The sequence below is a fragment of the Miscanthus floridulus genome, chromosome 4 (genome assembly GCF_019320115.1).
Source record: "Miscanthus floridulus cultivar M001 chromosome 4, ASM1932011v1, whole genome shotgun sequence".
NCBI classification, from domain to species: domain Eukaryota; kingdom Viridiplantae; phylum Streptophyta; class Magnoliopsida; order Poales; family Poaceae; genus Miscanthus; species Miscanthus floridulus.
This window is the reverse complement of record NC_089583.1, coordinates 69,671,458-69,698,563: the sequence shown is the minus strand read 5'-3', so window position 1 is coordinate 69,698,563 and position 27,106 is coordinate 69,671,458. Positions and strand designations below refer to the sequence as shown.

The 27,106-nt window shown below is 40.5% G+C and overlaps 1 protein-coding gene and 1 long non-coding RNA gene across 3 annotated transcripts; both read right to left on the bottom strand.

Annotated features, from left to right (window-relative positions):
• Positions 1–5,538: 5,538 nt before the first annotated feature.
• LOC136549778 (ABC transporter A family member 7-like) lies at positions 5,539–11,613 on the bottom strand. Of its 2 annotated transcripts, none has more exons than XM_066541186.1 (18): positions 11,345–11,613; positions 10,385–10,769; positions 10,204–10,286; positions 9,962–10,106; positions 9,369–9,482; positions 8,991–9,115; positions 8,739–8,897; positions 8,461–8,623; positions 8,255–8,380; positions 8,085–8,168; positions 7,632–7,999; positions 7,343–7,543; positions 7,136–7,245; positions 6,958–6,991; positions 6,666–6,794; positions 6,466–6,571; positions 6,253–6,341; positions 5,539–6,175 (listed from the first exon to the last, which is right to left on the bottom strand). In XM_066541186.1, exons 1-18 carry the CDS (start codon positions 11,417–11,419, stop codon positions 5,876–5,878), a joined length of 2,796 nt encoding a protein of 931 aa, XP_066397283.1. In that variant the 5' UTR covers positions 11,420–11,613; the 3' UTR covers positions 5,539–5,875. The 2 variants fall into 2 exon arrangements, with proteins under 2 accessions (XP_066397283.1, XP_066397282.1); XM_066541185.1 differs by having other exon boundaries at positions 5,541–6,175; positions 6,958–7,042; positions 11,345–11,610.
• A 1,890-nt stretch (positions 11,614–13,503) lies between these two features.
• Positions 13,504–14,683, bottom strand: LOC136551664 (uncharacterized). The gene is made up of 2 exons (XR_010782652.1): positions 14,319–14,683; positions 13,504–13,761 (listed from the first exon to the last, which is right to left on the bottom strand). It is a non-coding gene; the product is annotated as an uncharacterized lncRNA (long non-coding RNA).
• Between the last annotated feature and the right edge of the window lie 12,423 nt (positions 14,684–27,106).

Sequence of the window (27,106 nt, the reverse complement as noted above, 5' to 3'; positions counted from 1 at the left end):
GAAATACAAGTGGGCACACTTCACAGGATAGAAATCTTTTTCTTTTTTCTTAAGAGCACCATACATTCTTTGGACAACCTACTTCTCTGGCGACAACGGTGGTCAGAAATGTCAAGGACTCAAACCTTACTATTCGGAGAAGGTTAAAATGGCGTGTCGCAACATAATACATGGTGCTTGGGGACTAGCTGTGGGGGTATTAACCCCTATACCCTTACAGCTAAGATTGGGCCAGCCCGGATCAGTGGGTCCGGTCCACCAAAAGACGACGCACGGCCCGGCCAACCTGTTCAGAGTCCCGCGCAAGGAGTCAAGATAGATTTGGCGATCAAGCAAGATCTTGATCAGGTTAGAATAGGAATCCTCATCCAGTCACCTATGGCAATTGTAACTGGCTAGGATTAGTTTCCAGATCTGTAACCCTGCCCCCTGGACTATATAAGATGGGTAGGGGACCCCTCTAAAAAACATATCTCATTGACATACAGCAATACAATCAGACGCAGGACGTAGGTATTATGCCTTCTTGGCGGCCGAACTTGGATAAAACCTCGTGTCTATCTTGCGTCACCAGTCTTGTTTGTGGCTTGCGCATCTGTCTGCCAACAATCTACTACCTTGGGCATACCCCTAGGTAGACTGCCGACCATATTTCGTCGACAGCTGTCTAGGTGGCGACAACTACCAAGCGTAACAAGCCAAACCCGCAGCGAAACACGAATACCAAGTGCCTCTAGATACAAACACTCAAGCAATGCACTTGGATTCTCTCACAATCTCACAAAGATAATGAATAAAAAATGAAGATGAGTGGGAGGGCTTTGGCTAAGTTCATAAGGTTGCTATGTCAATGCAAATGGCCAAGAGAGTGAGCTAGAGCCTGGCCAAACGATATTTATAGACACCCCAAACAATAGAGTCGTTGGCTTAATTATTGGGCTCACTATGGGACGACCGGACGTGCAGGTCGTGTGCACCGGACGTAGCCTGACCGCCATATGTCTCTTTCAACTTGTTTAGCCATTGGCACCCAACGACTATCTCTACGCACAGTAATACTACGTGATCGGACGTGCTATTAGAAAACGACTGGAACCAGGAGACGTAGCGTTAGGTCGAGTCCAGAGAGCTCCCAGAGCCGCTCTAGGACGACCAGGACGGGTCCGATCACACCAGACCAGACGCTCCCAACGTCCGATGAATTATTGCGCTGAAAACCCAAGACTTGCTGGTTCACACCGGACGCGTCCGTTGTGGCGACTGGACATCTCTGGTCGCTCTATGCAATCCTGCATCGGGCTATATCACTTTGACCTAATGCTGAATAGTAACTCATCAGCGTCCGGTCACTCCACTGAGCTAGAGTCCGGTCACTTTCACTTGGTCGCTCACCTCGGGTCCAAATATCGGACGCGTCCGGTCCTAATTCCGGACGTGCCCGATCACTTCTATTTGACTACCCCAAGACTGAATAAAATACTGGACACGTCCAGTCCCAATTTTGGACGTGTCCGGTCACTCTGTGACCAGCGTGACTAACTTTTTTTCAACTCTATCTTCTTTACCTTTGCTAAAATGTGCCAACCATCAAGTGTATCACCTTGTGCACATGTGTTAGCATATTTTCATAAATGTTTTCAAGGGTGTTAGCACTCCACTAGATCCTAAATGCATATGCAATGAGTTAGAGCATCTAGTGACACTTTGATAACCGTATTTCGATACGGGTTTCACCCCTCTTAATAGTATGGCTATTGATCCTAAATGTGATCACACTCACTAAGTGTCTCGATCACCAAAACGAAAAAGTTCCTATCAAGTTTTACCTTTGCCTTGAGCTTTTTGTTTTTCTCTTTCTTCTTTTCCAAGTCCAAGCATTTGATCATCACCATCATCATGATTTTCACCATTGCTTTATCACTTGGAGTAGTGCTACCTATCTCATAATCACTTTGATAAACTAGGTTAGCACTTAGGGTTTCATCAATTCACCAAAACTGAACCAGAGCTTTCAGTCGGATATATATAAACGGTACTATATAAGTTAACATTAAAAATAACAGCTTGAATTGTTAATGGCCACTAAAATGTTTTTGGATGATATTATTTTTCTATCTCCAATCGCTCATGGTGGTGAAGCTGACCAAGTGCAACAACACCGTGTTCTGCATAGAACAATAAACAAAGTTGAGTTTGAAAATAAATGTTTAAAGACCGAAAATGCAAAGGTTGAGGACTGAAATGACCATCTTCATAGTTTTAGGATGAAATTAAGCCCAAAATGCAAAGTTTAAGGACTGAACGATCATCTTTATAGTTCTAGGATGAAATTGAGCTTAAAAGTAGAGTTTGAGGAGTAAAGCGGCCGTTTCGAAAGTTCAGATATGAAACTAAGCATTAAGTAATAGTTTAGGGATCAAAATGACTATTATGCCAATAGAATATGATGAAGCAGAGGCAGTGGAACCTTGTGAAGAACCTTAGACGCTAGCTAAGAAATCTACTTCGTTGGAAAATCTAATTTTTGGCTAACAAATCCAGTTTGTAGAAACTCTAGTTTCTGGAAGTAAGAACATATTCTTGTCGTTAGCCACACGACAAGGATGCCATGTTATTTGGAACGTGCCATTGTTGAGTGACCGATAACAAAAGTTCATTCATTATTGGCTCATTGAATAGTAACTTGTTAGGCATCCAATTTTAGTTAAGATTCTAGTTGTTAGAAAAAACCAATTTTGACTAAGAAATCTAGTCTGCCAAAACTCTAGTTTCTGGAACTAAGAATATATTCTTGTCATAAGCCATGCGACAAGGATGACATGTCATTTATAATGTGCGATTGTTGAGTAATTGATAACGGAAGTTTATTCATTACAAGCTCATTGAAACGGTAACTAGTTAGAAATATTCAATCTTAGCTAGGATACCTGGTTCGTCGGAAAATCCAATTTTCGCTAAGAAATCCAGTTTGTTGGAAACTCTAGTTTCTGGAACTAAGAACTATTCTTGTCAAGCCACGCGACAAGGATGCCATGTCATTTGTAACACACGATTGCTAGGTAATCGATAATGGAAGTTCATTCATTATAGGCTCATTGAAATAGTAACTTGTTAGACATCTAATTTTAGTTAAGAAATCTAGTTTGTTAGAAAAACCAATTTTGGCTAAGAATTCTTTTTAGCGGGAAATACAGCAGGAAAAGCCCCTATCGTAGGATTTTATTAAAAACAAAAAGATTGTACAAAAGGAAGTGTAAATACAAAGAACCATCTAGCCGAGGGGCTAAGGTAGCCACAACGGAGAGGGAGCAGTACGCAAAAAAAAAGTCAAGAAGGACTAAGAGAGAAGATCTAAACAAAAGAAAAAAAGTTGCACGTTTATCATCCCACACCTAAAAGCTTCAAGTTTGGCCTTTCCACGGAAGAGGTTTTTCCAAGAGGAGAAAGAAGGCCGGCCTCTGTCAAATATATGAAGTTATTTCTCTGCTTCCAAATATGATAGGTAGCAATGATGAAGGTCTCCATGAAGAAGGGATTTTGGTGTTTTTGTTTTGATTGTATCATCATTTGAAAGAATTCTAATCTGCCAGAACTATAATTTTTGGAACTAAGAACGTATTACTGTCGTTAGTTCCGCGACAAGGATGCCACGTCATTTATAACGTTCCATAGTTGAACTAATAACAAAAGTTCATTCATTACAAGCTCATTGAAACGGTAACTTGTTAGACATCCAATTTTACCTAAGAAATCTAGTTTGTAAAAAAATTCTAATTTTGGCTAAGAAATCAAACTCTAAGAATTCTAGTTTGTAAAAAAAAAAACAAAAATTTGGCTAAGAAATCGACTCTGGTTTCTTCAACTAAGAATAAATTTTTGTTGTTAGCCACGTGACAAGAATGCCACATCATTCGAATGTGCGAATGCTAGGTAATCAATAACATAATAGTTCACTGATTATATATTTATTGAAATTGTAACGGCACTACTTCTATATATGCCAATGCAACCGAAATTACAGAAAATGTTTGGTGACTAGTGTTGAAGATCCACCTTCCAACCTTATTTGAAAGCCAAGCTAAGAGCAACTCCAGAAGTCTTTTCTTTTAATATCCTTCCCTATGATAGGAATAGGGATTTTGTTGAACAAAACACCCTCCAACATTATTTTAATGAGATCTTAAAATATTATTATCCTCTATTTTGGATTTTTCGCTAGCCAAAGATAGAGTGAAACTGGCTTTCTATAGTGCGCACATGATGTAGAGAAACTATTTGAGGGTGGAAAGATATAGAAAATAGTTTTTATTTAATGACACTCTAAATGATAATTTAGGAAGTGAATTTAAAAAAGAACTCTTGGAGAAGCTCTAGCTCATTTCTATGTACGAGCAGGTAGGCTAGCTATATATGGAGCTGTTCGGCTGATGGTTTCTGCGGCTGATAAGCCGGTTGAAGTTGATTTGTTGTGAGAGAAAAACATTGTTTCATAGCTGATAAGTTCAAACGAACAGGGCGTACATCCGCTTCTCTGTCTCAACCCTAGCCATTAATGAAATGATGAAGCCCAGCTTACTGCGCCATTTTGTAACCTTAATACCCTCTGACCCTTGTAAACAAATGGGCAAAATTCTTCTTCATATAGTATATAGTAGTATCAACTATTGTTGCGTTGACCGAGGTAACATGGACTCTCACATGCACCGCCATGAACACCTTATATGTTTGACTCGTGTGTCCCGTTAGGTAGCTCAGGCCATATGGCAAATACACTAGACGTACGGGAGACAATTTCAAACGCTCACTTGCACACGTTCTGCCGCCAATCGCCGTCAATCAAGGGATTTTAAATCTGTAAATATTTTATATGGTCAGATCGCGCATGTGTATTAGCACTAGATCTCACGTGTTGAGTGTTGCAACCTTAAAAATGCCAATGGCTGCCAACTAATTAATCTCCTTACCTCTCACGCTCTGCTGGTTCTGGATACCTGCTTCTGCTTGTAAAGAAAGATCGGGCTTCCGCGATAAGCTCGATTGTCTATGTGGTTTTGTTTTCTGCTTTCCGAAGAACAAGTAGGAGAACCGCTCGTCATTGTATTTATTAATAATTATATATTGTACTTCCTCCGTTCTAATCTCTATATTGTTTTGGTATTTCTAGATACAAATCAAAATGACCTGTAATTTAGGACAGATGGCGGTATAAGATAATATATGCCGTTTTCAGTCGTGCACGCTCACGTGAAGTAGGATGCACACCCAGCACAGCAGAAAGACAGAAACACTCATTGCCGTGAATTATCTACAGATTTTACGGACTGCACAGCAATGAGTACAATAGCAACTTTACAAAGCAAAAAGAAAACCACCTAAAGATGCAGCTTATGAAAGTAAAAGAAAAGAAACATAATATAAATGATGGGTCCACAACTCCCTGGCCCTCAGTCTCTTTATTCATGCAAATTTCTGGAAATGCATGCGATTTTCCTTTAGACTAAGTAATGCCAATCTCCAATCCAACAAATTTTTATACAAGTAAACATAAGCCCATATGTTCAAGTTCAGACAAAGAAATATCTGGAAAGAATCAAGAGCTTTGTGTGTTAGCTCTGAAGATATAGTGTATTAACAGCACACAAAGTAAAAGATGACCACCGCAATTTTTCACACATACATGAAAATAAAATATGAACACAACTGGACAATTATTCTATTCTGCAATTGCAGTATCAAGAATGTATTTCTGTACAGCCACGTAAACCAAGCATATGGAGCTTATTTTCAAAGAATGGCAACCACAAGATTCTCTATGCAGTCCCATCCAAAAACTGGGGTCCCTTGCTGGCTATGAAGCTAGTCCTAAAGGTATTATCTACGCGAACTCGTTGAACACTTGCGCTCCTCTGGCGACCTTGATGAAGACATCCTCTAAGGTAGTGTCAACCAATCCCCAGGCATGTATTGTGAGCCGGCACTTCGCTTTCTCGACCACGTCAAAAACATGGGCTATTTTCACCTCTTGCTTCGGCAGCTCGAACTTCTGAGTTCCAGATAGATGGTAGATCTTGTTTGCACTGGGCGAGAACTGATGCACTAGCTGTTCAACCTCCATCTCTTGGTCTGGGGGTGTTGTCACTGTGAATATGTATGTCCCCCCATATCTAGCCTTTAGCTGCATTCCATTGAAGTAACAAGGACTTTAAGAACTGAAACATAGAATGACTTTTGCGATTCAAGAAGGTGATGTACCTCTTTAGGGTTTCCAAGGCATTGGAAATCACCATCAACAAAGATGCCAAGCCTGTCGCACAATACCTCTGCCTCTTCCATTGAGTGTGCTGGCAGCATCACATTTGATTACTTGCTTATTCACTAATCACTCTTCTTACTTTCAGATGCAATAAACAAATGGAGTACGATTCTAGAATTCAGATACACGAGTGGATAGGAAAGGATCATTACTAGTCAGAATAATTGCACGGTTTTTCTTGGCCTCCTTCACAACATTCCATAGGTTATTTCTTGATGCTGGGTCCAGTCCTGTGCTTGGCTCATCCATGAAGACAACCTGATGAATATTTGTTAAGTTGCATAACCAATCTGGGGTTGGACAGCATTACATGGAATGACCAAAATTATAGAAACAAGAAAAAGGAAACTACTTTAGGGTCCCCAATCAATGAGATTGCCACGCTGAGCCTTCTTTTCATGCCTCCGCTGTATTTCTTCACTTGCTTATTGCCAACATTACCATGAGATAGATTTACACTCTTCAGAGAGTGGTCAACAGCCTGGCAGTGGAAAAGTTTAGAGAAAATATGATTGTAACATGCTCTGAGATAGCTGAACAATTTCCAAAGAGAAAACCGAAGAGTAAATGACACAGCTTTTAGAATTATTGAAAACCAAAATGTAAATATAATGTTCAAATAGTGGTATCTGGATTGGAGGTACCTTCATTAATGCAGCACCTTTAAGATTCTTCAACCTGCCATAAAAGAAAAGATGTTCTTTTCCAGTCAGTGTTTCCCAAAGCAAGCTGCATTTAAGACAACACAGATTACCATGATTAAATCATATGATCCATGAAGGAAAACTTTTGGCCAGATTAATACTAGATAAGAGTAAATACTTGTGTTGTGGGCACACTCCCATATTTGTATATATGTTACCCATATCCATATTTATATCCATTCCGTGGACATAAGCAGTACCAGATGTAGGTTTAATGAGTCCAATCATCTAAGGGAAAAAAATCAAGTCGCATTATAAGATACAAGACATTATGCACCTTTCGTCAAAAGAACGGAACAACATCCATTTTTCAATCGTACCATACCATATTAATGAAAGATGTTTTCCCAGCTCCATTTGGGCCAAGCATTCCGAAGCACTGTCCCTTTTGAAGGACAAGAGATAGCCCTCGAACAGCCAGCTTGTCAGGGTTTCCATCCCTTCCATGATAAACCTTCCTGAGGTTATCACAGATGATAGCTTGCTTTGCATTGGGATCTATCAAAAGTTGCTCAACTAGCTTTCTCTGAAATAGAATTCGTCAATGAATGAAGTGTCATTTATATGTACTGTAGAAGAGTATAAGAAATATCAAAGTGTGAGGGATAACCTACTTCTAGAGCAACATCAGATTTCTCCATATCGAGAATGACTTTGGAATCCTGTTGGACATTGCTAGGTTCATGCAATGATGGTTCATGTTTCTTCTGTAAACATCTGAAGCAGAAAAAAGGGTTTTTTCTGACACCACCGCCTAGCAAAGAGGCTTGATCTAAATAGAATGCTAATATGAGCAGCACTGTCCATTCTACACTCATTATGATCATGACATCATGCATTCCATTGAGGGGATCTTTCAGACTTCTCCAGGTCATACCAGTGGCTCCCATACTGCTTCCCGAGAATGCATATTGACCAAGTTCATATAGGCCCCGGTAGAGGGAAAATGCTGGGACAACCTCCATGACTAATGTCCAACCATCTGAGTGGAGAAGACAAAACTTGTAAGTTATAACTAACATTATATAACTGATGAGACATAAATCAAAATTAAGCTAGCGACTTACAGGGAAACGTTTGGTCCTCAACAAAGAAACGGAAAAGAAATGCACCAAGTAAGCCAGAGCCAAATACATACATGTAGCCAATCACTGCAGCAGGAGCCAAATCAAAATCGTCAAGGTCACTTTCAAAAGATAAAGTTTTGACTTGGAGGTAACAGGTTTGAGTTACTAACCTGTGGCCATCTTGACAGACAAAAAGAAAGATGCCACAAAAAATGCAAGTGCAATCTGCAAATTTATACAGACGAAGAAAAAAACAACTTGTATGCTATATTCATTTACTCTGAAAAAATTGAGACCTGAACAGAAGGAGGCTAGTTAAGACAATGAAGTATTTGCCACAACAGCATATTCGTGAGTAACATTGTAATACAATTACCTATCAAGGAGCCAAAAATCATAAAGAATAACATATAGACGATTGATAGAGCAAGGAAATAAGAATAAGATATAAGCCAGTAAGGCCCATCCTTCAGACCATGCATTTTCATCATAATCCTTAGCTTCTGCTGCTTCTCATACACCAGATATGTCAACATAACCTAAGAAAAAAATAGTCAGATTGCAAGCTCTACTGATACTAACTGTTAGCATGTTAATGCGTTGTTTCTCACCCTACTTACAGAATGCTACATCAATACATCTCATCATACTCACTGGGAAAAGAAGTTCGATGATCCATGTGAAGAATAACACACTGAGAAGAGAAGACAGATCCAACTGAAAACTTGTCCCAACTTTGGGCATATCTTTTACGTACTCAAGTAACATTTCTACCCCAGTTCCTTTGATAAATTTAAGATAAGCATTGGATACCTGTAAGAAACAAAATATAAGCTGTCAGAAGTTCAGAACAGGACCCACGTTTCAAAAGATACTGAATTAGTCAGAGATAAGATTACAACATACTGCATTCACCAAGCGTGGAACCCGCAATGTTGCGATAAATGAATATGCATTGTTATCGTTGTAAGTAGAGTTGTACCAAACATTTACACCGAGGCCATACTGTGTTGTGCCCAAGAAGTCATAACCTGCAGAAATGAAGGCGGTCATAAAGTATGCCAATACCATTTGTGTATGAATGATTTCTTTGTGTCATTTTGTAAAAAACTGATAGGTAATCAATAAGATTACTGATTACATTGATAGTATCCAAGGGTCCATTGGTCGGGGGGGGGGGGGGGGGGGGGGGTGGGCGTCAAAAAATGTTTTTGCAAATTATCATCGACATATGAAGTCCTTCAAACTTCAAAGAGAAAAAAATGTAACATAAAGATATATAACCTGCAATAAATTCGTTTATTTCTCCTCCTCGTTGTCTATAACCCTTTAAAAATTCATGGTTGATAATTGATGCACTTTCACGCCATAACGGGACACCTTCAACACACTGTATATCTGGTTCATTTCAAGAGGGTGTCAAAGCTGCAGCATAAATTTTCAGAATGATAGACAACAATTTCTCAACTGTTGCCATCAATTTCTCAACTATAATCATATAATGCGTGTCAATTTTTGAACAAGCAACTAACTTTTTGTTTGTTTGTTTTTAATCATACTAAACTATAAACCAAAGAAATCAATGTGGCAACATGAAAGTGGAACGCGCATATTTATAACGATGAGATTTTGTAAAAGTATCTAACATGTAATTATTAGTGTGCTTCTGTCATCATCCAAATAAAAGGGCCACGGATTTTAACCTATTTATGATTGTTTCAGAGTAAGATCCATCATATACTATAGCAGTACCAGTTCAAGGTCAAATATGGAAACTTCACCGGTCCCTAGACTGAAGCTACATGACCGCAAACTAATTTTACGTTTTCCAACCCAAAACCATCAACTCAGCATTTTAAGGAAGGATAGTTACTTACTGAGCTGAAAGGGTATGTCCCCAGTATTATATGTAATGGTCTGTGACATGACAGGTAAGCACTCAGGCTGGATCACATACAAAGTACGGCCAGAGAAAAATGCAGGCTCTAGCAACTGTGTGTACCATGGCTGTGTATCTGAGCCCTAGGACAAAGTGAAGCCAACAATAACCATATAAACCAAAACATGAAGCAGCAAAATTTACAGGCGGGTTACTTGGTTGGTGATTGAGGGAGCTCACAGCAACTATCTTGGTGAAGAGATCCAGTAAATCTGTTGCATTCAACGACGGAGAAAGGACAGGAAACAGCCCTCTCGATATAGCTGACAATTGGACAACATTTACTCAAGGATCACAAACATAGTCACCAAAGTGTAAGCATTTCAAATTGTGTTTTAATTGTACTATGACAAGCACATACCTCCTGCAACCGCTTTGTCCTTCCCAGTGACAAGGACAGTTGCAGGGCAAGACCCGGAGTCACGGCAAAATGGATCAGGCAAATCATTGAACGGTTGGGAGAATGTCCTTACAGCCCGGAAATCAGCACGGGGGATCTGAATCAGGGCTGGCCACCGTGGCGGGCTGGGGATCGGACAGCTCCCGACCTGATCCAGTGTAGAGTACTGGATGCCACACTCTTTCCTTGCACACCTTCCATCTCCACTGGTCTCGAGGCAGACGCAACCGCATTTGTACTTGGGTTTGTCGAGCTCGCTGTTAATGACGTTCTGGAGCACGATGAGAAGCACGCATATGAGGATCGGGAAGATGGCGATGCCGATGTTTGTCTTGAGGTTCCGTTTCTGCAATGTGGCCAATATAAAAATCAGGCGGTGCTCATGGAGACGTCATGTGCTTTTTCGGGGAAGTAGTAACGAGCTTTGGCATTGTTTCATGTAAACAAACATATTATACGCAGGTGTTGTGAAACTTATATCAAATGCAGAGCATGCAATTCACTGGATAAATTCCAATGAATGAAGGAAAACGAAAATTTAACTGAATATAACTTGTAGCATTTTTTCTTGCCCACTGGGCATTTATCACGCTGTCATGCTGATGTACCCTTTCATTCACGGGAGAAGAAAGCCCAACACGCCAACGCTACCTACCCGCCTTGGCTCACCAAAAACCCCGTGCACACAGATTGGAACCAAACCAGAGATAAATTCCGCAAATCGTCGCACAAGATCCTCAGAAAAATCGAGACACGTGAGACTCAAGCAACACTTCGCTGATGATGCTTCTCGCCCCTCAAGAACCGCGAAAGGCAAATCCACGAACACCTCGCAGGCGCGACGAGCTGAGCTACAGTCTATAGATTAACGGGAAGGGGAGCGGGGAAAGGTAGAAGGGAAAAGAGCAGCGGTGCCTGAACCTGGACGCAGAGGTTCTTTCGGAGGAGGGCGTTGGCCTGCGTCGCGAAGCTCGCGGGGCCCCTCGGGGAATCCATGGGCGGGCGGGCGGCGGTGAGGGAAGGAGGAGAGGGAGGCGAATCGGGGCGCCGACGGAGACGTCAGGGGCCGATGCGTTCCACTTTACCCGCTTTTATATGCTTTATACCCATCGACTCTTGGTCTCTTGCCTCCCGCCAAGCGGTTGAAATTTGTCAAAACGAAACCCCGAGCAGTTTTGTTGAGATTTTTTATTCAGCATGCTCGGTACAGCTTTTCTGCGGCTGCAAAGCCAAGCAAGTCTACTGCACACATAGCAGAACAGCTTGCAGAAAATCACTGCTGACGGCGGCGAAAGCATGTTTATCTAGTCGAGTATTGGTTGGTTTGGCAAAACCATGGAATGTATTTTTAAGGCTAAGGCGCTGTTTGGCGATACGGTATTATTTCTCAGGTGTAAACCATTTCCTCTTGTAATTGATAGTGCACAAGAATACAACTGCTTTATTTTACCCTTGGTTGGATAAAAGGTTTCCGCCTGCATCTGCTAGGCAATGCTTACTCTGCTGCGCATGCTCCCATGTGCTTTTCTCTACGCAATGCATGTGATGTGCTTGTATCCACATATACAGCAGACTGCAATGGTAGACATGTCACTGCTGTCACCCATCACAATTCTAAAAAATGTTATACTAATATTCACAGTTGGTATGTCATTGCTCAAGTTAAAAAATGAGATAGCTACGTGTCATCACCCATCCAAGGAATTACAGGCACAAGATTGCTTCAGACCAAAAGACACCTCAAATCAGTTCGTAGCTGATGCAATTCTGAACCACCAAATTTGGATATAAGTATATAAACAACAATAAAAACAACTCTGCAGAAGATATAGGAGCATAAGAACACACTTCAGATATCTTCAGTAAACAGGCATGTCATTGCACAGTTCAGAACCAAGATTATTAGTGACCATAAAATCCAAGGAAGTACATGGTTGCTTCAGATAAAAAGGCACCTCAGATCAGTTCATAATTGCTGCAAGTCTGAACCACCAAAAGTCAACAATAAACAAAACTTTGCAAAGGATGAGCAATGCATTAATCCACTGTTACAGAATAAGAATCAACATAGATAGATGTTGATCAGAGAATAGTACTTAAATAGAACTTCTCCAAAGATCACAAGGACATAATCTTCCAAGATCTTCAAATGTTTGCAGCCACTAACCTGCAACACAGAGTTGCAAATTTAAGTGTGAAGCATTGCTAAAAACTGAAAGGAAATGTGAAATTTCAGAGATATTGCAGTACATGCAAATAATAAGAATAAATGGACGGAGAATAGAATGATGTGAATATGAAAATGGATGCAAAGCAATCCATGCCTAAGTTCTGAATTCTGAAGCAGATCAAGCACATATCATTCAGTCATTGCAGTGACAATGCAGCCTGCTGTAAATCTACATTCTCTGTTGAGCATGAGTTAAGTGCAATCAGTGGCATTTGCATTTGGAAGATGAGCATGAGTTGAGTGTTGATGATCCCAATGGCGACGTTAGCTTCATGTCAGCCAGAAATAAAGTGGCAGAACAATACTCAAGCAGATTTCTATGCATATGCATGTATCATGTATGTCTTGGCAATTACAGTACTCTACTAAACAACGATGGAGCAATATTGCTCGCAAAGTCCAACACAATGGAGTAAACTTGCGTAAAGAAACTGCATTTTCAGTTCCAATTTTACTCTAGAATGTTAAACTGCTATCCTCGTTCGGAGATCAAAATCCAACTCAGATTCATTTGTCAGTCAGAACAACCACATTACTCCCTGTGTTTTAAGTTCTGAGCTTGTGTACCATCATTGGAACACTACCCCAAAACCTTACACGTGCACATACTCTGCTTGGTTCAAAACGCCATGCTCAGAAATGGGATTATAGTCATCATGCACATGTTGCTTTCAGACAAAATAGCATCTCACTAGGTTGCATCTGCTTCAAGTCTGAACCAACAAGTTCAGATCTTGCCAACAATTAAACACAACTTAACAAGAGATGAGCAATACATCAATCCAGTAGAAGACAAGAACAAAAAGCACGTTAATATGCCATAAGCAACTTCATAACAAGATTATCAGTGTTGATCAGCATCCAAGAAACTAAACTTGCAATATATGAATAGAACGGTAAACATGGTACTCAAATAAAAAAGGAGGTCTGAAGTATTATATGGTCCTAGCAAATTAACATTAGAGAACGGTAGTGCATAAATAATACTTCTCCGATGATGAATTATAAGATGACCATAGTTAAAATCTGTAAACAATTCATTTGTGCTCCTCTGCCAAAAAAAAAAGCTCCAGTTTTGCAACGTCTTGACATGCTTGCATCCGCTAACCTGCAACATGGAGTTATCATTGTTAAGTTCGCATAGAATGGAAGAATCTTGCTCATACAGAGCATGCATCTCTGTAATTAATCAAGTGTTACTTCCATTGTTCCATCTCCTGTCCATCTAGCCACAATAAAAACTTTCAGAGCCCAATGCAGATGCAACAGTGCAGTAGCAGTGCAATGTCAACATACAGTGCCCTCGTTTGACATCAATTTTGTAACCTACCTACTGTAGGCTTTAGTTCCTTATGAAACATATGTGAATTTAGAAGCTGAACACAAATCTCAGAGATCTTTACCATTCTAAAAAATCTCTCCATCAAAGGTCTGAAACTAAAATACATATCATTTGGTTCAGGCCCCTACTCTCAAGTCTCAAAGTACTACTACTATGTACTCGATCAAAAATACCGGCTTGGATGAACAAGATGCGTTTGGTTCATCTAACAAGCACCTAACACAGGTTGATTCATATCATTAACTAGCTTAGCTACTGTGGGTATTGCAATAGAGAAGTTTGACTAAGAAATTGTGAGACACGGAACATCGCACGAAGCTTACCTCTGTGTTTAGCCGTGGACCAGGCCTCTTCACCGCCGATCCGTACCTCACTAGATCGTCCTAGCTCGCGCCGTCCGAGACGAACCCAGTTCGTCGTCGATCTTGACGTCTCCTGCCTGGCGCGCCCTTGCGCGGATGAGGTCGCAGATCCGGCTCGAGCGCTCGCCTCAGGCCTCCGTCGACTCCGGTGAGCAGCCGTCAAGGAGTAGTTGGGGGAGGGGGAGGGACTGGCGGGGTGAGTTGGGGGCGGCGGCTGCGGGAGGGTGAGCAGCCGTCGAAGAAGAAACCTTCCCCTCGCGGTCGCGGCCGAGGGGCTCGACTCGTGTTGCGCCCGATACTTCTCGTATTTTTTCTCAGACCTCAGGAGATGGCATTTTTTTTACGTCGGTTTTGGGCTAAAGCGAATGTAAAATAAGTGGGGTCATCCAAACAATATATTTCAGTCTATGCCGGAAAATAAAATAGGATCTGTAATTTACAGGTGTTTTTGGCCTAATTACCAGACATCCGAACAAACAGAGCCTAAGATTTTTTTTTTCAGTCCGGTATTATTTCTCGATTGCAAATCATTTTCACTTATAATTTATTGAGGACAACAATACTATTGCTTAAGGTTTTATTTGAATCCCTATAAATAATAGCTATCTATTAATAATTATCTTTTTTTATATCTAACATGTGCAGATAATAAAATAACTAAATGTTAGCTAGGCCTCTAGATAATAACTATTTCAAACAGATGCAGCTAATAAAATAGTTAATTGTTAGCTGGACCCGTAGATAATAACTATCTCACTAGTTAGACTAAACAAGGTAATAACAGCTTAGCATTTTTTATTATGTGTGCATTCAAACACCATCTAACTAATAGGTAGCTAATATTAGATATGAGCTATTAGTCAACTAAGTATTAGCACATAATGAATCCAAATAAATTCTAAAAGTCGTCTGGTAGCTGGTGCTTGCTCTGCTATACGTGCTCCCATATGCTTTGCTCTGTGACGCAACAGTGCAGCACACAAATCCACGAGTGGGGCGGGGCGAGGCACGCGCGTGCGTGGAGGGGTGGAGGGGAGGTGATCCAGAGTCCAGACGGTGTCGTGGTCAATGGCGTGTGGGACGAGTGCCCACCGCCGAAGGGACCCTCAGCGGCTATCGAGTAGAGCCAGTAGTCATATTTTTTTTTGTTGGGATGGAGGTGGTGATATTTTCCTTCCTCTAGTTTTGGTCCAAACCGGATTTAAAATTATTTAGCTCACTAGGTTTTCAAGCACTAATTTCTGAGTTAGTTTGGAAAATTTCTCAGGCTTGTAATTTATAGTGCTTTGCAGCAAAAATTAGGCTCCCAAACAGCGCCTAAATATGTTTTGTGGTTGGCATAAACGGTCTCGATCACTTTACAGACTACCTATTAGTGCCCGCGTTTCACCGCAGGCCGCGGTCATAAATATACTCTATTCAATTATTCTTTTATTGGGAACACATTTATCTCTCATACCATCATAGTGTAATGTAAAAAAGTTGTACTTATATTCTATCATTACAAACATATGTATCTTACCAAATAATTGTTTACCATTTTATGTTCCCATGATAATTTATTATGCAGTTTGTTTGCTTTATTCTAAATGACCATATATCATTTTTGTTTAGTTTTAATATAGGACTATAGGAGGAAGCCTTATCAGTTCGGATTCATAATATTTTTTTAAAATTATTATTCCTTGCCGTTCCTCAAATTAAGGGTTATGCAGGTCTATAAGACAACTAATTAAATCCTTGTTTCAACTTTTAACACTATTTATATATATCTTATTTATGATCAAGCAACAATGGTTAGGATTGTTGTATATAACATATGTGCCCGCTGCTGGGATTCACCTGAGGGATAGAGGGGGAGGGGGAGGAAGGAGAAATAGAGACGGAGGGGGAAGAGAGAGAGGGTGGGGGGAAGGGGACGGAGTGGGCGAGACGACACAGATATTTTGGCCGGGTGGATTGGTCTGGCGAAGCCGTAGAAATGTGTGGGTGTGGTTTATAGGGCGACGTGGATAGGCTGGATGAATTCGGGGTGATGTAGCCGGTGCAGCCGATCGCAAAGCAACATCAGATTGTACGGGGGAAATAACATATGTAGATCTTTGAAGCTACAACAAAGACAACTCGTCATGAATATTAGATTAGATTAATCAATCACAGATAATTTGTTGTGTTTTTAGCCAGGGGCATTTATCCATATACTGTCATTGTGTAAGTATCCATACTAATCATTAAAAGTTACAGTTATGTTTATTTCTAGGAGGCAAATGCATGCATGTCTTTTTACTTTTTTTTGTGAATGGTCACCTAATCTATTCATATATATATTTGTTGTTAGCACGTGCTCGAGTATGGAACGTGAAAAGTCAAAGAGATTGGACATGTCTACATATACTCATTTTGGTGGTAGAGTTTCTGGTGCACGTATATATAAGGAGCGAATTTAGAGGGGTTTATTAGGGTCCATCGACCTGATAAAATTTATAAAAACTTTGTCAAAACACTGTTAAGTTCAAGAAAATTTGTATCATGTAATGAAGGTGACCCGGATGGCTCCTGACGATGTTCTCAACTGATTCGTCACTGTATATACCCCTTTCATAGATCTACTATTAACATAAATAACTTGGCCCCACAATGCATAAGGCCAAATGTTGGCTTACCTCTAGGTGCCTTGATGTACTTTCTCCTTTCTTATAACCCTATGCCTTGTTGCACTTTCTACATCTTATCTCGAGAGATTTGTTTCTTACTTAGAGTTTTTCCAAGTGTGAATATGCTAGTGGTAACCATGGGTGCTACGAGCACGGGTTAAGATGAAGCTATCAATTGAGGCAGCCAGCGATTGCTAGTGAGGTGATAAATGCTGACACTGTAAATTTATGTTGGTCTTGACGCCACCAACAAGGTGAGTGTACATGATCGATGTGGTATTCCTCCTCATATATATCCTTGTCCCGATCTCTTGCAACTGTAACCACAAACTCCATTGCAAGGGTGTGGTCTTATGCCTATTGTTGTAGGTGGATCCAACTCACTTATTATACGTGGACTCCTTGTTGACTACTCCATTCGTTCTCTTTTATAAGGCCCATATGCGTACCAAGATTTAAACTTTAAAATCTTTGACCAATAATTTAGCAAATAATTTTAATTATTATAATACAAACTTGATACGGTTAAAATTGTAATTAAATATACTACCTAATTATCATATGTTTATAAGTATAATCAATATAAAATAAAATAGATAAATAAATGGTCAAAGTGAAATTTGGGAGACCGTGTCATATCAAATTACGCCTTATAAAAGAGAATGGAGGGAGTATTTTGATTCATCCCTTGCCAATCATTTTACAACATCTGATTACGATTTCAGTGTTGCCTCCTTTAGATCGATGCAAATGAGTTCATTCTCAATGAATACCTAAATTGCCGCGTTGATGAAATGGTGGATGTTGAATTGGCCAAGGGGCTCAAGAATTATCTCGAAACATCTAACAGTTAAGTCTAGTAAGCCGGGCTAGGCAAGGCCATTGGTACCCAAGAGTTAGAGAAATCACTACTACATATTGACTTATCACTATCGGCACTTTCACTGGCATAGCAATAGAAGCGACTATGTTTTACTTCCACCATCGGTTGGACCGATAGCGAGACCTCCTGATGAAGGAAACCGGCAATTGAAACTTCTACCACCCACGGGTTAACGGTAGATGCGGCAGTGGTATTTTCTCCGTCGCATGAAAAGCCGAGCTGACTGGATAGGCGTTCTGGCCGCCGGCCCTACACGACCGTTTGGTCTACCAATGATAGCAAATTCAGCATGAGTTATTTCCCCATTTTCCAACTACCCACAACACAGTTGCATCACCATTCCACTTCCCCATCTTCAAGGTTGGCGCATTGTTCCTCTCTCCATTGCACACTTCGCGCCGCGCCGCCGCCACCTCCCACACGGCCGGCACATTGTTCCTCTCACAATTTGTGTGAACCATTGCACACCTCGTGCCACACCGCCGCCAGATCCAAAGGCAAGGGTAGCTTTCACACTTCACTGATGGATCTTTGTAGATTATTTTCCTCTTTAGTGATCTCATTAGTAAGGAAGCTCTCATTCTACTGCACAATGACGATCCTAGGCTCTTCGAAATGGAGGTGGCCCCCAACAACAGGAACACACTAGCCAACCTCACTGAAAGGTCCTTGTTTGGTTTTGGTAATTGAGTGACAACCTTAGGTGGACTAATATGTGTTTGAGTGAGATACACAGGCGATTAGTCCACAAGTACATCATGTGTGAGCAACCTATGCCATGGAGGTGAAATGGCTTGGATCTATTGCAAGGATCACACATATGATGGATGAGCTCATTGTATATGAGACATGACATTGAGTCATGTGACTAAGGTGGAGAAGATCCAGACAAGGCTTGGCTCGATGGACCGGTTGCAAGTGTGAAGGGCAAGTTGAGTGATGACTTGGCACCAATGGACCAAAGCAATGATGAAGAGCAAGTGAAGTCAAGATCGATGAATCAATACGGTCACGTGATGATATGAAGTCGATCATATCATTTGTGATATGGTTGGTACATGTGTTGCATAAGATGGAGGAGATGGAATGGAATGCGCAAGGCAAAGGTATATTTGTAGGTCATTTCATTTTGCCGGTCATAGGTGAGTAGAGAAGTTGATGACCGGGTTTAAGATAGATGGTTGTACTATCAAGAGGAGCAAACTTATTTGCATATCGGTCATCTAGTGCCACTTAAGTGATCAAACTTTGCATACGTGTTAGGATCGAGTGGCGTGGTGAATTGAGTGATTAACTCCTTGAAAAATGTTTGTGAAATCCTAACACACAAGCACATGGTGGTGTACACTTGGTGGTGTTGGCACATTTGCAAAGGAGAAGAAGTTGGAGTTGAAAGGGATCAACTCGGGGAAGTAAAGGAGGCGAAATAGGGGACCGGACCCTACCTGCGCGATGATCGGACGCTGGCAGCTGAGTCCGATCAGTGGAAGCCATGGTGCAGGAGAACCAAACCCTGGTGTTGAGGAGTGACCGAACCCTGGTCACTTGGTCCGGTTGTGTGGTGGCATTGGCGCGGAGGTGACGTGGTAGTCGGAGAACGATCGGACCCTGACGTTGAGTCCAGTCATCATCCATCGGACGTGTCAGGTCATGTTTTGGCCCTCTCAGGACCTCTCTATTTTTGACCAAACCCTAGTGAGTGAGAGTCCATTCATCTTTTAACAAGCGGGTTCGATTGATGGTCTTGGCTGTGGCGCATACCGGACATAGCCTTCGGTGAGTCCAGTCGCTGACTGAGGAGCGTTCGGTCATGTTCTAAAGACACGGGTGTGAGCTAGCTGTTGGAGATTGACGGTCACCTTCGTACACTGAGGACACATGGCAGCTGATCTATGACTGGACCCTAGCACCTGTGCATCCGGTCATTATGTGCAGTGAGTCCGGTCGCCTCGCAGAAAACACAGTGAAGAAGTATAACGACTCTATTTGCCTAGGAGCTATGAAACCAAGCACTTGCCGGCTATGGGCTGGTCGTAGAGCACACTAGAGCCTTGGTGGCATATGTGGTTGTGCTTAGGAGCCCTCTAACTCACTCATGCTTGGTAGTGTTCATCCGATCGAGTGAGTGAGCGATTCTAATGCGTTTGCATTATGAGATTACATCAAGTGGCACTAGGTGATTGAGTTGCAAGATGGTGGTTCTTATTACTCTTGAAGGTTGCCACATCCTAGATGGCTTGGTGGTGGTCTCCATCGAAGCACGTAAAGAAGATTGTGTGGTGCTCTGGAGAAGGATTTGTGAGGGGTATTGTGCTCACCCCATGGGAGCCGCTGAAGAGCAACTCTAGTAGAGCGTGTCATTGAGCTACCCTCACTTTTGGGGTAGGTTCTTGTGATGCCCAACATGTGGGCTTGGCGGGTGATGCCAATTAGCCATCAAACCATCAATTGAGCGGTCGACACAATGGGGACTATCGTGTTGGCAAGGACATGAACCTCAGGATAAAATCACCGTGTCATCCTTGTCTTCCTGTTGGTTTGCAATCCCCTTACACATGCTTATAATTACTTTCATATACATTGTGCTTGTGTAGTTGCTCTTGTAATTAGTTTGCCTTGTGTAGCTTGCTAGTTACCTTCTTGCTTGTGTAGCATAGAAGTAGCTCCCTTGCGTGACTAATTTGGTTTGAGTAACCTTGTTAGTCATATTGCTTAGTTTGTGTAGCTAAGTAATTTGTGCTCTCTAATTTGGCTTGTGTAGCCTTGTTATTGAGCATTGTTAGTGAGCTTAGGTGGCTTTATGCTTTTGCTTACTAGATTAGTGTAGGAGCTCCCTCGGTTGTGTGAAGTACTAGCGGCATAGGTTTGTGTGACCTTACTCCTAGAATTGGTTAGGTGAGCTCTAGATAGTCCGACACCTTTGTTGCCTAATTAGGATCTTTATAAGGTGCTTGAGAACTTAGATAGAGGGGTGTAGTCTTGGCTAGACCGATAATTTTAATTCCGCATTTATTTCAGGTTAGCCAGCGCGTTTATTTTTAGAAAGGACTATTCACCCCCTTTAGTCCGCCATCTCGACCCTACCCGTGGATATCAGAGTTAGGTCTCTCATTTGTGGTCTTCACCCGACCCTGAGAGGATGGTGAACTTTGGGCTAGATGTTGTTTGTGACACAGATTTTTGATGGCACACACTTTGCACGGTGGAAACACCATATGTTGATCATTTTCGTGCAATGGGTCCAAAGGAGTGGTGGATCATTGTTGTTGGCGTTTCTTATGATGCTTTGGATAAGAGAAATCTAACCCAAGCTCAAAAGGATTGTTTACAACTTGATACACGTGCTCAATATTATCTAACATGTGCTTTACATGAAGATATTTTTAGACGTGTGTGGGACTTGGAGAGTGCTCATGATATGTGGATGGCACTCCAAGCCTTCTTCGGTGACTCCTCCACAAGTGATGAAGGAAAGTTCATGAAGGAGGATGATCACCAGGAGGAGGTGCATGAGGATGTTGAGCATGACCATAATTTGATGATTGTGGAAGATTGCTCCACCTTATGGTCAAGTGAAGAAGAAGATGATGATCGATCTACCATAAGCTCACTTGACAAGATGGATGATGATGCTGCAAGTGATGCAAATGATGATTCTACCTCAAGCACACTTGGCGGTGATGATGATGGTTCATGCTCGGGCCATGATTGTGATGCTACTACAAGCCCATCCACTACACCACATTGCTTCATGTCACTAGGTGACACAAACGTACAAAATGCTAATGTGGTTGATCATGTTGATTCATATGATGAGCTTATTAGTAGACTTGCTAGCATGACCATGTCTTTAGAAAATGAGAAAGCTAAAATGATGAAATTGGAAAAAGAAAACTCATTTCTAAAGAATTCATATGAAGATCATAAGCACTTACTTGATGTTCTTAAATCACATGGTGAGCTAAAATTAACTCATGAGAAGCTTCTTGTAACTCTATGAAGAAATATTAGAACAATATGCTTCTCTCATTTAAGTGTTTTCAAAGAAACTTAAAAATAATAAGAGCTCATCACAAGAGTCAAGTGATCAATCGCAACATGTGACTAACTCTTGTGATGTAGGGAAGAAGTATGTATCCACCTCTTGTGATGATTTATTAGATATCCCATGTTCTTTGCATCTAGATGCTTGTTCTACTTCTATGTCTTGTGAGACTAACCTTTTGAAGGAGAACAATGAGCTCAAAAGTGAAGTGAAGAATTTAAGCAACAAGTTAGAGAGGTGCTACAACTCAAAAGTCACCTTTGAGCATATGTTGAAGAATCAAAGAAGCTATGGTTATAAGTGTGGCATTGGATTCAACAAGGGCATGACAAAGGGTGAAAGAAAAAGAGAAAGAAAGATGAAGAAGCAAGAACAAAAGAGGCTATCTCATTTCACGTGCTTCAAATTCCATGAAGTGGGACATCTTGCTAATACATGCCCCAATAGAAAAGCTCAAGTTGAAGAAAAAAGAAGAGAGACTAAAGCATGTCAAGTGCTTCAAGTGCCGAACATGGGGTCATCTCATCTCAATGTGCCCAACCAAGCAAGTGGTGAAGCAACAAGAGAAGCCTCAACCAAAGCCATGAGTTGAGCAAGAACAAAAGCCCCAAGAGCAAATCAAGATCAACCATGAATATGGTGGTGACTTGATGATGATGAAGAAGAAAACAATGGGTGGAAGAGTAAGACATCCAATGCTTATTCAAGATGCCAAGATGATGAGCAAAAATGAAGATGAGAAGAAAAATTATGCTCATATCAAGTGCTTCAAGTGTGAAGATATGGGACACTTTTTCTTGAAGTGTCCTACCAAGCTTGAGAAAAATGCTCAAGCAACTCATGAGAGGCAAGGCAATAAGAAGCACCACATGAGCAAGGAAGGAAAGGATCAATCAAAGAGGAAGTGCTACTCATGTTGGGAAAGGGGACACATGGCTAATTCATGTCCCCTAGGTAATAATTCTAAGCTCATTTCAATTGATGATGATATTGTGCTTAGAAAGGATAGGTAATGGTACCTCTATGGTTGCTATTTCAAAATATCCCGCTACTCATACTAAGGCAATGCCTAAGTATGTTGCTCCTAACTTAAGAGGACCCAAACTAGTTTGGGTACCATCAAAAAGTGGATAATTGTGTGTAGGTACCAAAGGCATTGGAGACTTGATTCAATTGATCTCATATTGTTCATCATATGTTAAGTCAAGTTGTGAAGCTTAGTGCATATCCAAACCCAATGCCAAGTCAAAACAAGTGAAGTCCAAGTGCTACAACATACAAGTGTCATGTTCAAGTTGTGGATGTTTTATTGGATTATTTGGTGGCTTGCAAATGATTGAGTTGAAGCTTGCTAATAGTATAATCATAAGCTAACCAAGGTATATCTCTAGTTGATCTCATTTATTTGGGTGCATATGAGATGATTGAATTGGATATATATGCATTTGTTGCTTGCTATAAGATGATTGAATGGATTAAATGATTAGTAATCAAATTTGGATTGATTTGGGTTGGATAAACTCATAAGGTGACTTTTATTAAGTAGATTGAATGGATACATGTCTTGTGAAAGTATTTAAATAAGTTAGTTTCAAGTTTGATTCACATTTGATGAAGTATAGCTCAAGTGATTGAAATATGTCCTATATTTGAAAATTTGAGTGAGCTGTGATCTTAGCCATGTTTGAGTGGTCAAAACTTATTGGATTGGCATGAAAATTGGTGTATATGCTCTAGACTTATGGTATAAGATGCTGTCCAAATTTCATGAGAAATTAGATAAGAGATGCTTCGGTTTTGGAGTATATCTTATCAGCTATAGTGCAGCAGTTTTCAGCATAGAGCAGTGGTGGAAGATTTAATTCCTGGCAGTTCATACGAGGTCATATGAAGCTCAAATTTTTACAGCTTCTATATGACTTAGTGAAGCACATATCTACCAAATTTCGTGGCATTTGGATATGTACATTGGGAGTTATGGATTATTCTTTGAACGGTACAGAATCTGCTAGAAAAGTGACAATTATTGGATTGATCAAGAGTCACTTTGATTGAAAGGTCCTTAAGTTGGAAACATGTGTATAAGTGGTTGAGGTAACTAAGTTTGGTTTTGTGATAATCTAGAATCATGACAAGTGAAGAGCACAAGGCCATTTGATTGTGGAGTGTTTTTAGCACACATTTGGTCCTCAAATTGGAAGATCAAAATCAAACTCAAGATGAAGATGAAGTTTAAGTTCTAAAGATTATTGGAGATCATTTGGTAGAAAGAAAATGACTTAAACAAGTAGAAAGAAAAAGACTTAAAGAAGTTTTTTATAGTTACTCATTAAGTTAAGTCCATCACTTGGATCAATCAAACAAAGTCAATTCAAGTGCGTATTTAGAATGGTTCTTTGGAGAGAGGTCACTTTTCCCTAGTCTAGGGGCTTGCCGCCTATGTATAGGTAAACCAAGTGTGGTACTTGAAAGGCTAATATGGAAGTGGTGATCTGAAGAACATTTGAGATGCTTAGTTGAAGCAATAGAAAGGGCTGATCAAGAAAAGCAAGCAACACCCAAAAGAGAGCTAGTCATGATAATTCAAGTGTTTTTTCACATTTAGTGCTCTCATGCAAGCATTGATCAAAAGAGAAAGCAAGACAACCACAACAAGAGTTAGTGCACTTGATCTTAAGTGGTTCTCAATTCATATGGGTGAAGAATGGACTCTATCTATTGATGATTGGTCTTCACCAAGCTTATAATTGGACTTCACATTGCTATTGCGAAGCATAATTGGAATCTAATGACTATCTTCTACTCTAAGATAGTAAAGATATCATTGTAATGTGCATAATCATTTTATCCCTTACTAGTATATAGTTAGTGCATATAGTACATGCTTATTAGGATCATGCATAACAAATGAAAATTTAAGATTCTTAGTCTATCACTATTGCTTGAATGATTAGTTAATCTAGTGGTAGTGTATGAGTTTGTTCCTGAGCTAGTGAACCCAAGTGCTTGATTTAGTTTGGAATTGCTAACAAGTAACAAGTACAACATTGGCAAGATAACCCTTACAAGAGGTGTGAAGAAGCTTGTCATTGGTTTAAACTAGACTTGGAAACTTAGGCAAATCAATTTAGATCAAGTCAAGGATAGAAGCTCATGATAGTGACAAGAGTACAAGAACAAGACAACAATACAAATGGATATCTAGTTTGGTTGTTCTTACAAGTGATATCCTACAAGTAGTACTCATGAGGATAGAGAAAATGTTCAAAATTGACAAATCCAACAAGTGGTTCCATTGTAGCAAATTCTTTCAAGTGGTATCACATCTCTACATGTGGTATTAACTATACAAGATGGTGGTTCCACAAGTGATCCTCAACTTTAAGTGATCATCAAATGAAGAAAGTTCTCTTACTAACAAGAGCTCAAGTTTATCAAGTGAATGACCTATGCTATGACATAGGGGGAGGTGTCCCACCAATTGGTATCAAGGTCAAAGATCCTATATGTGGTACCTCAAGAACTATACAAGTGGTGTCATTCCAATATTTGGAAGTGTCCATAAAAATGCAAGATTCAAGTGTCAACCATCTACCCGAATGCAACCTTTTGTATCAAGAGATGCACACCTTTTATGGAAATTGATGACAAAGGGAGAGAGATTGGTACAAAGATATGAAATATATGCAAGAGGCATTAGGGAGAAGTTGGATTTGGACATGGATATGAACAAAGAGGGAGCAACATTAAGGAATGGAGAAGGATCAAAATTCTTTGACAAGAGAAGCACATAAGTAGGGGGAGCAAGCTCATGAACTTTGATTGATTGCATTTGATATGTGCATATTCATATGCTTGCTTGCATTGCATAAGTTTTTAAATTTGATATGCATGCTTGTGTGGTGTGTGCTAGTTGTAGAACTTGAATGATGATTTGATAACTAGCATGCATAGGATGGTAGCTATAACACCCCGGGTGTTAGTCACAAGTTAATGCAGCGAAATTGGAAGTAAGTAGGATATGTCAAGTAATGATTATGATCTTTAGTTCATAATCTGAAAGTATTAATGAAGGTGTTGAGGTCTAATCTATAAATTGAGTCCCAACTTGAACTTGGACAATACAGTTTGCTTACATGTGGACCCTGGTTAAGGTTAGGCATGAGTAATATTAAACATGCTTGTTTCATGTACATTACATCAACATGCATCCATCTTGAATAGTGGAAAAGTTTTATGAAGTTTGGAATCAAGTCACATGAAATGATAAGTTATAACCTTGATTGAATTGCTTTATTAAGTAAATGAGAATATGAGATGTTGACCAAACCTTGCTACCTTGCCCAAATGACTCTAATTGAACTCTACAACAAAAGTCATGAAGGGTTAGTGTTGAGCAAATGTCTAGAAAATGCCTCAATTGGTCGAAAACCCTAATTCTAGGGTTTAACGAGGTGCTGCTTTGACCAAGACGAAGAAATGGTTTTTGTACTAGATATGAAGTTTGACCTTTAATAAAAGTTGAAGTTTGAGTGGAGTACAACAAACTTTATTTTTGGACCAAGACCTAATTCAACTCCTAAGTGGCTCAAACAGAGGACTCAAGATGAAATCAATTGCTGTTTCTGGGCTCTAAATAATTCTAAGTCCAGAATTCATCATCCTTGACATTGGCGTTCCGCGTTCTCTAAAATTTGTTAAACACAACAAGTTGAGCCAAAAGTAAAAGTTAGAATATATGTTTCAGAGAAGGACATACAAAAAGTTGGAATCAATTTGACCACGTTTTGACCTAGTAATTTGAGCTCAAGCAGAGAAAGGCTTAATCCTTGATTAGTCCCTGACAGTGTCAACTTTGGGCTTAATTACTCGTTAATCTATTTCTCTAATGGCCAAGCACCCTAAATATGAGTTGGAGAGCATCGATAAAGGAACGATTTTGCTTTTAGGCCCAAGGCCCAGATCGACGTTAAGCAACCCAAAATTGCTCCCAAAGCCGGTTACTTCATCGCCCGCTACCTGTTTGCTGGAATGGGCGCGTGGCCTTCATGGCTGACCCCACGTAGGAGCCAGAGTGTCGCATGGCCCTCTGGTGTGCCTGCTGCTTGCCACACTCACCAACGCTCATGCCATGTGGACATAGGAAAAGCCAAGCACTCGCCCTCTG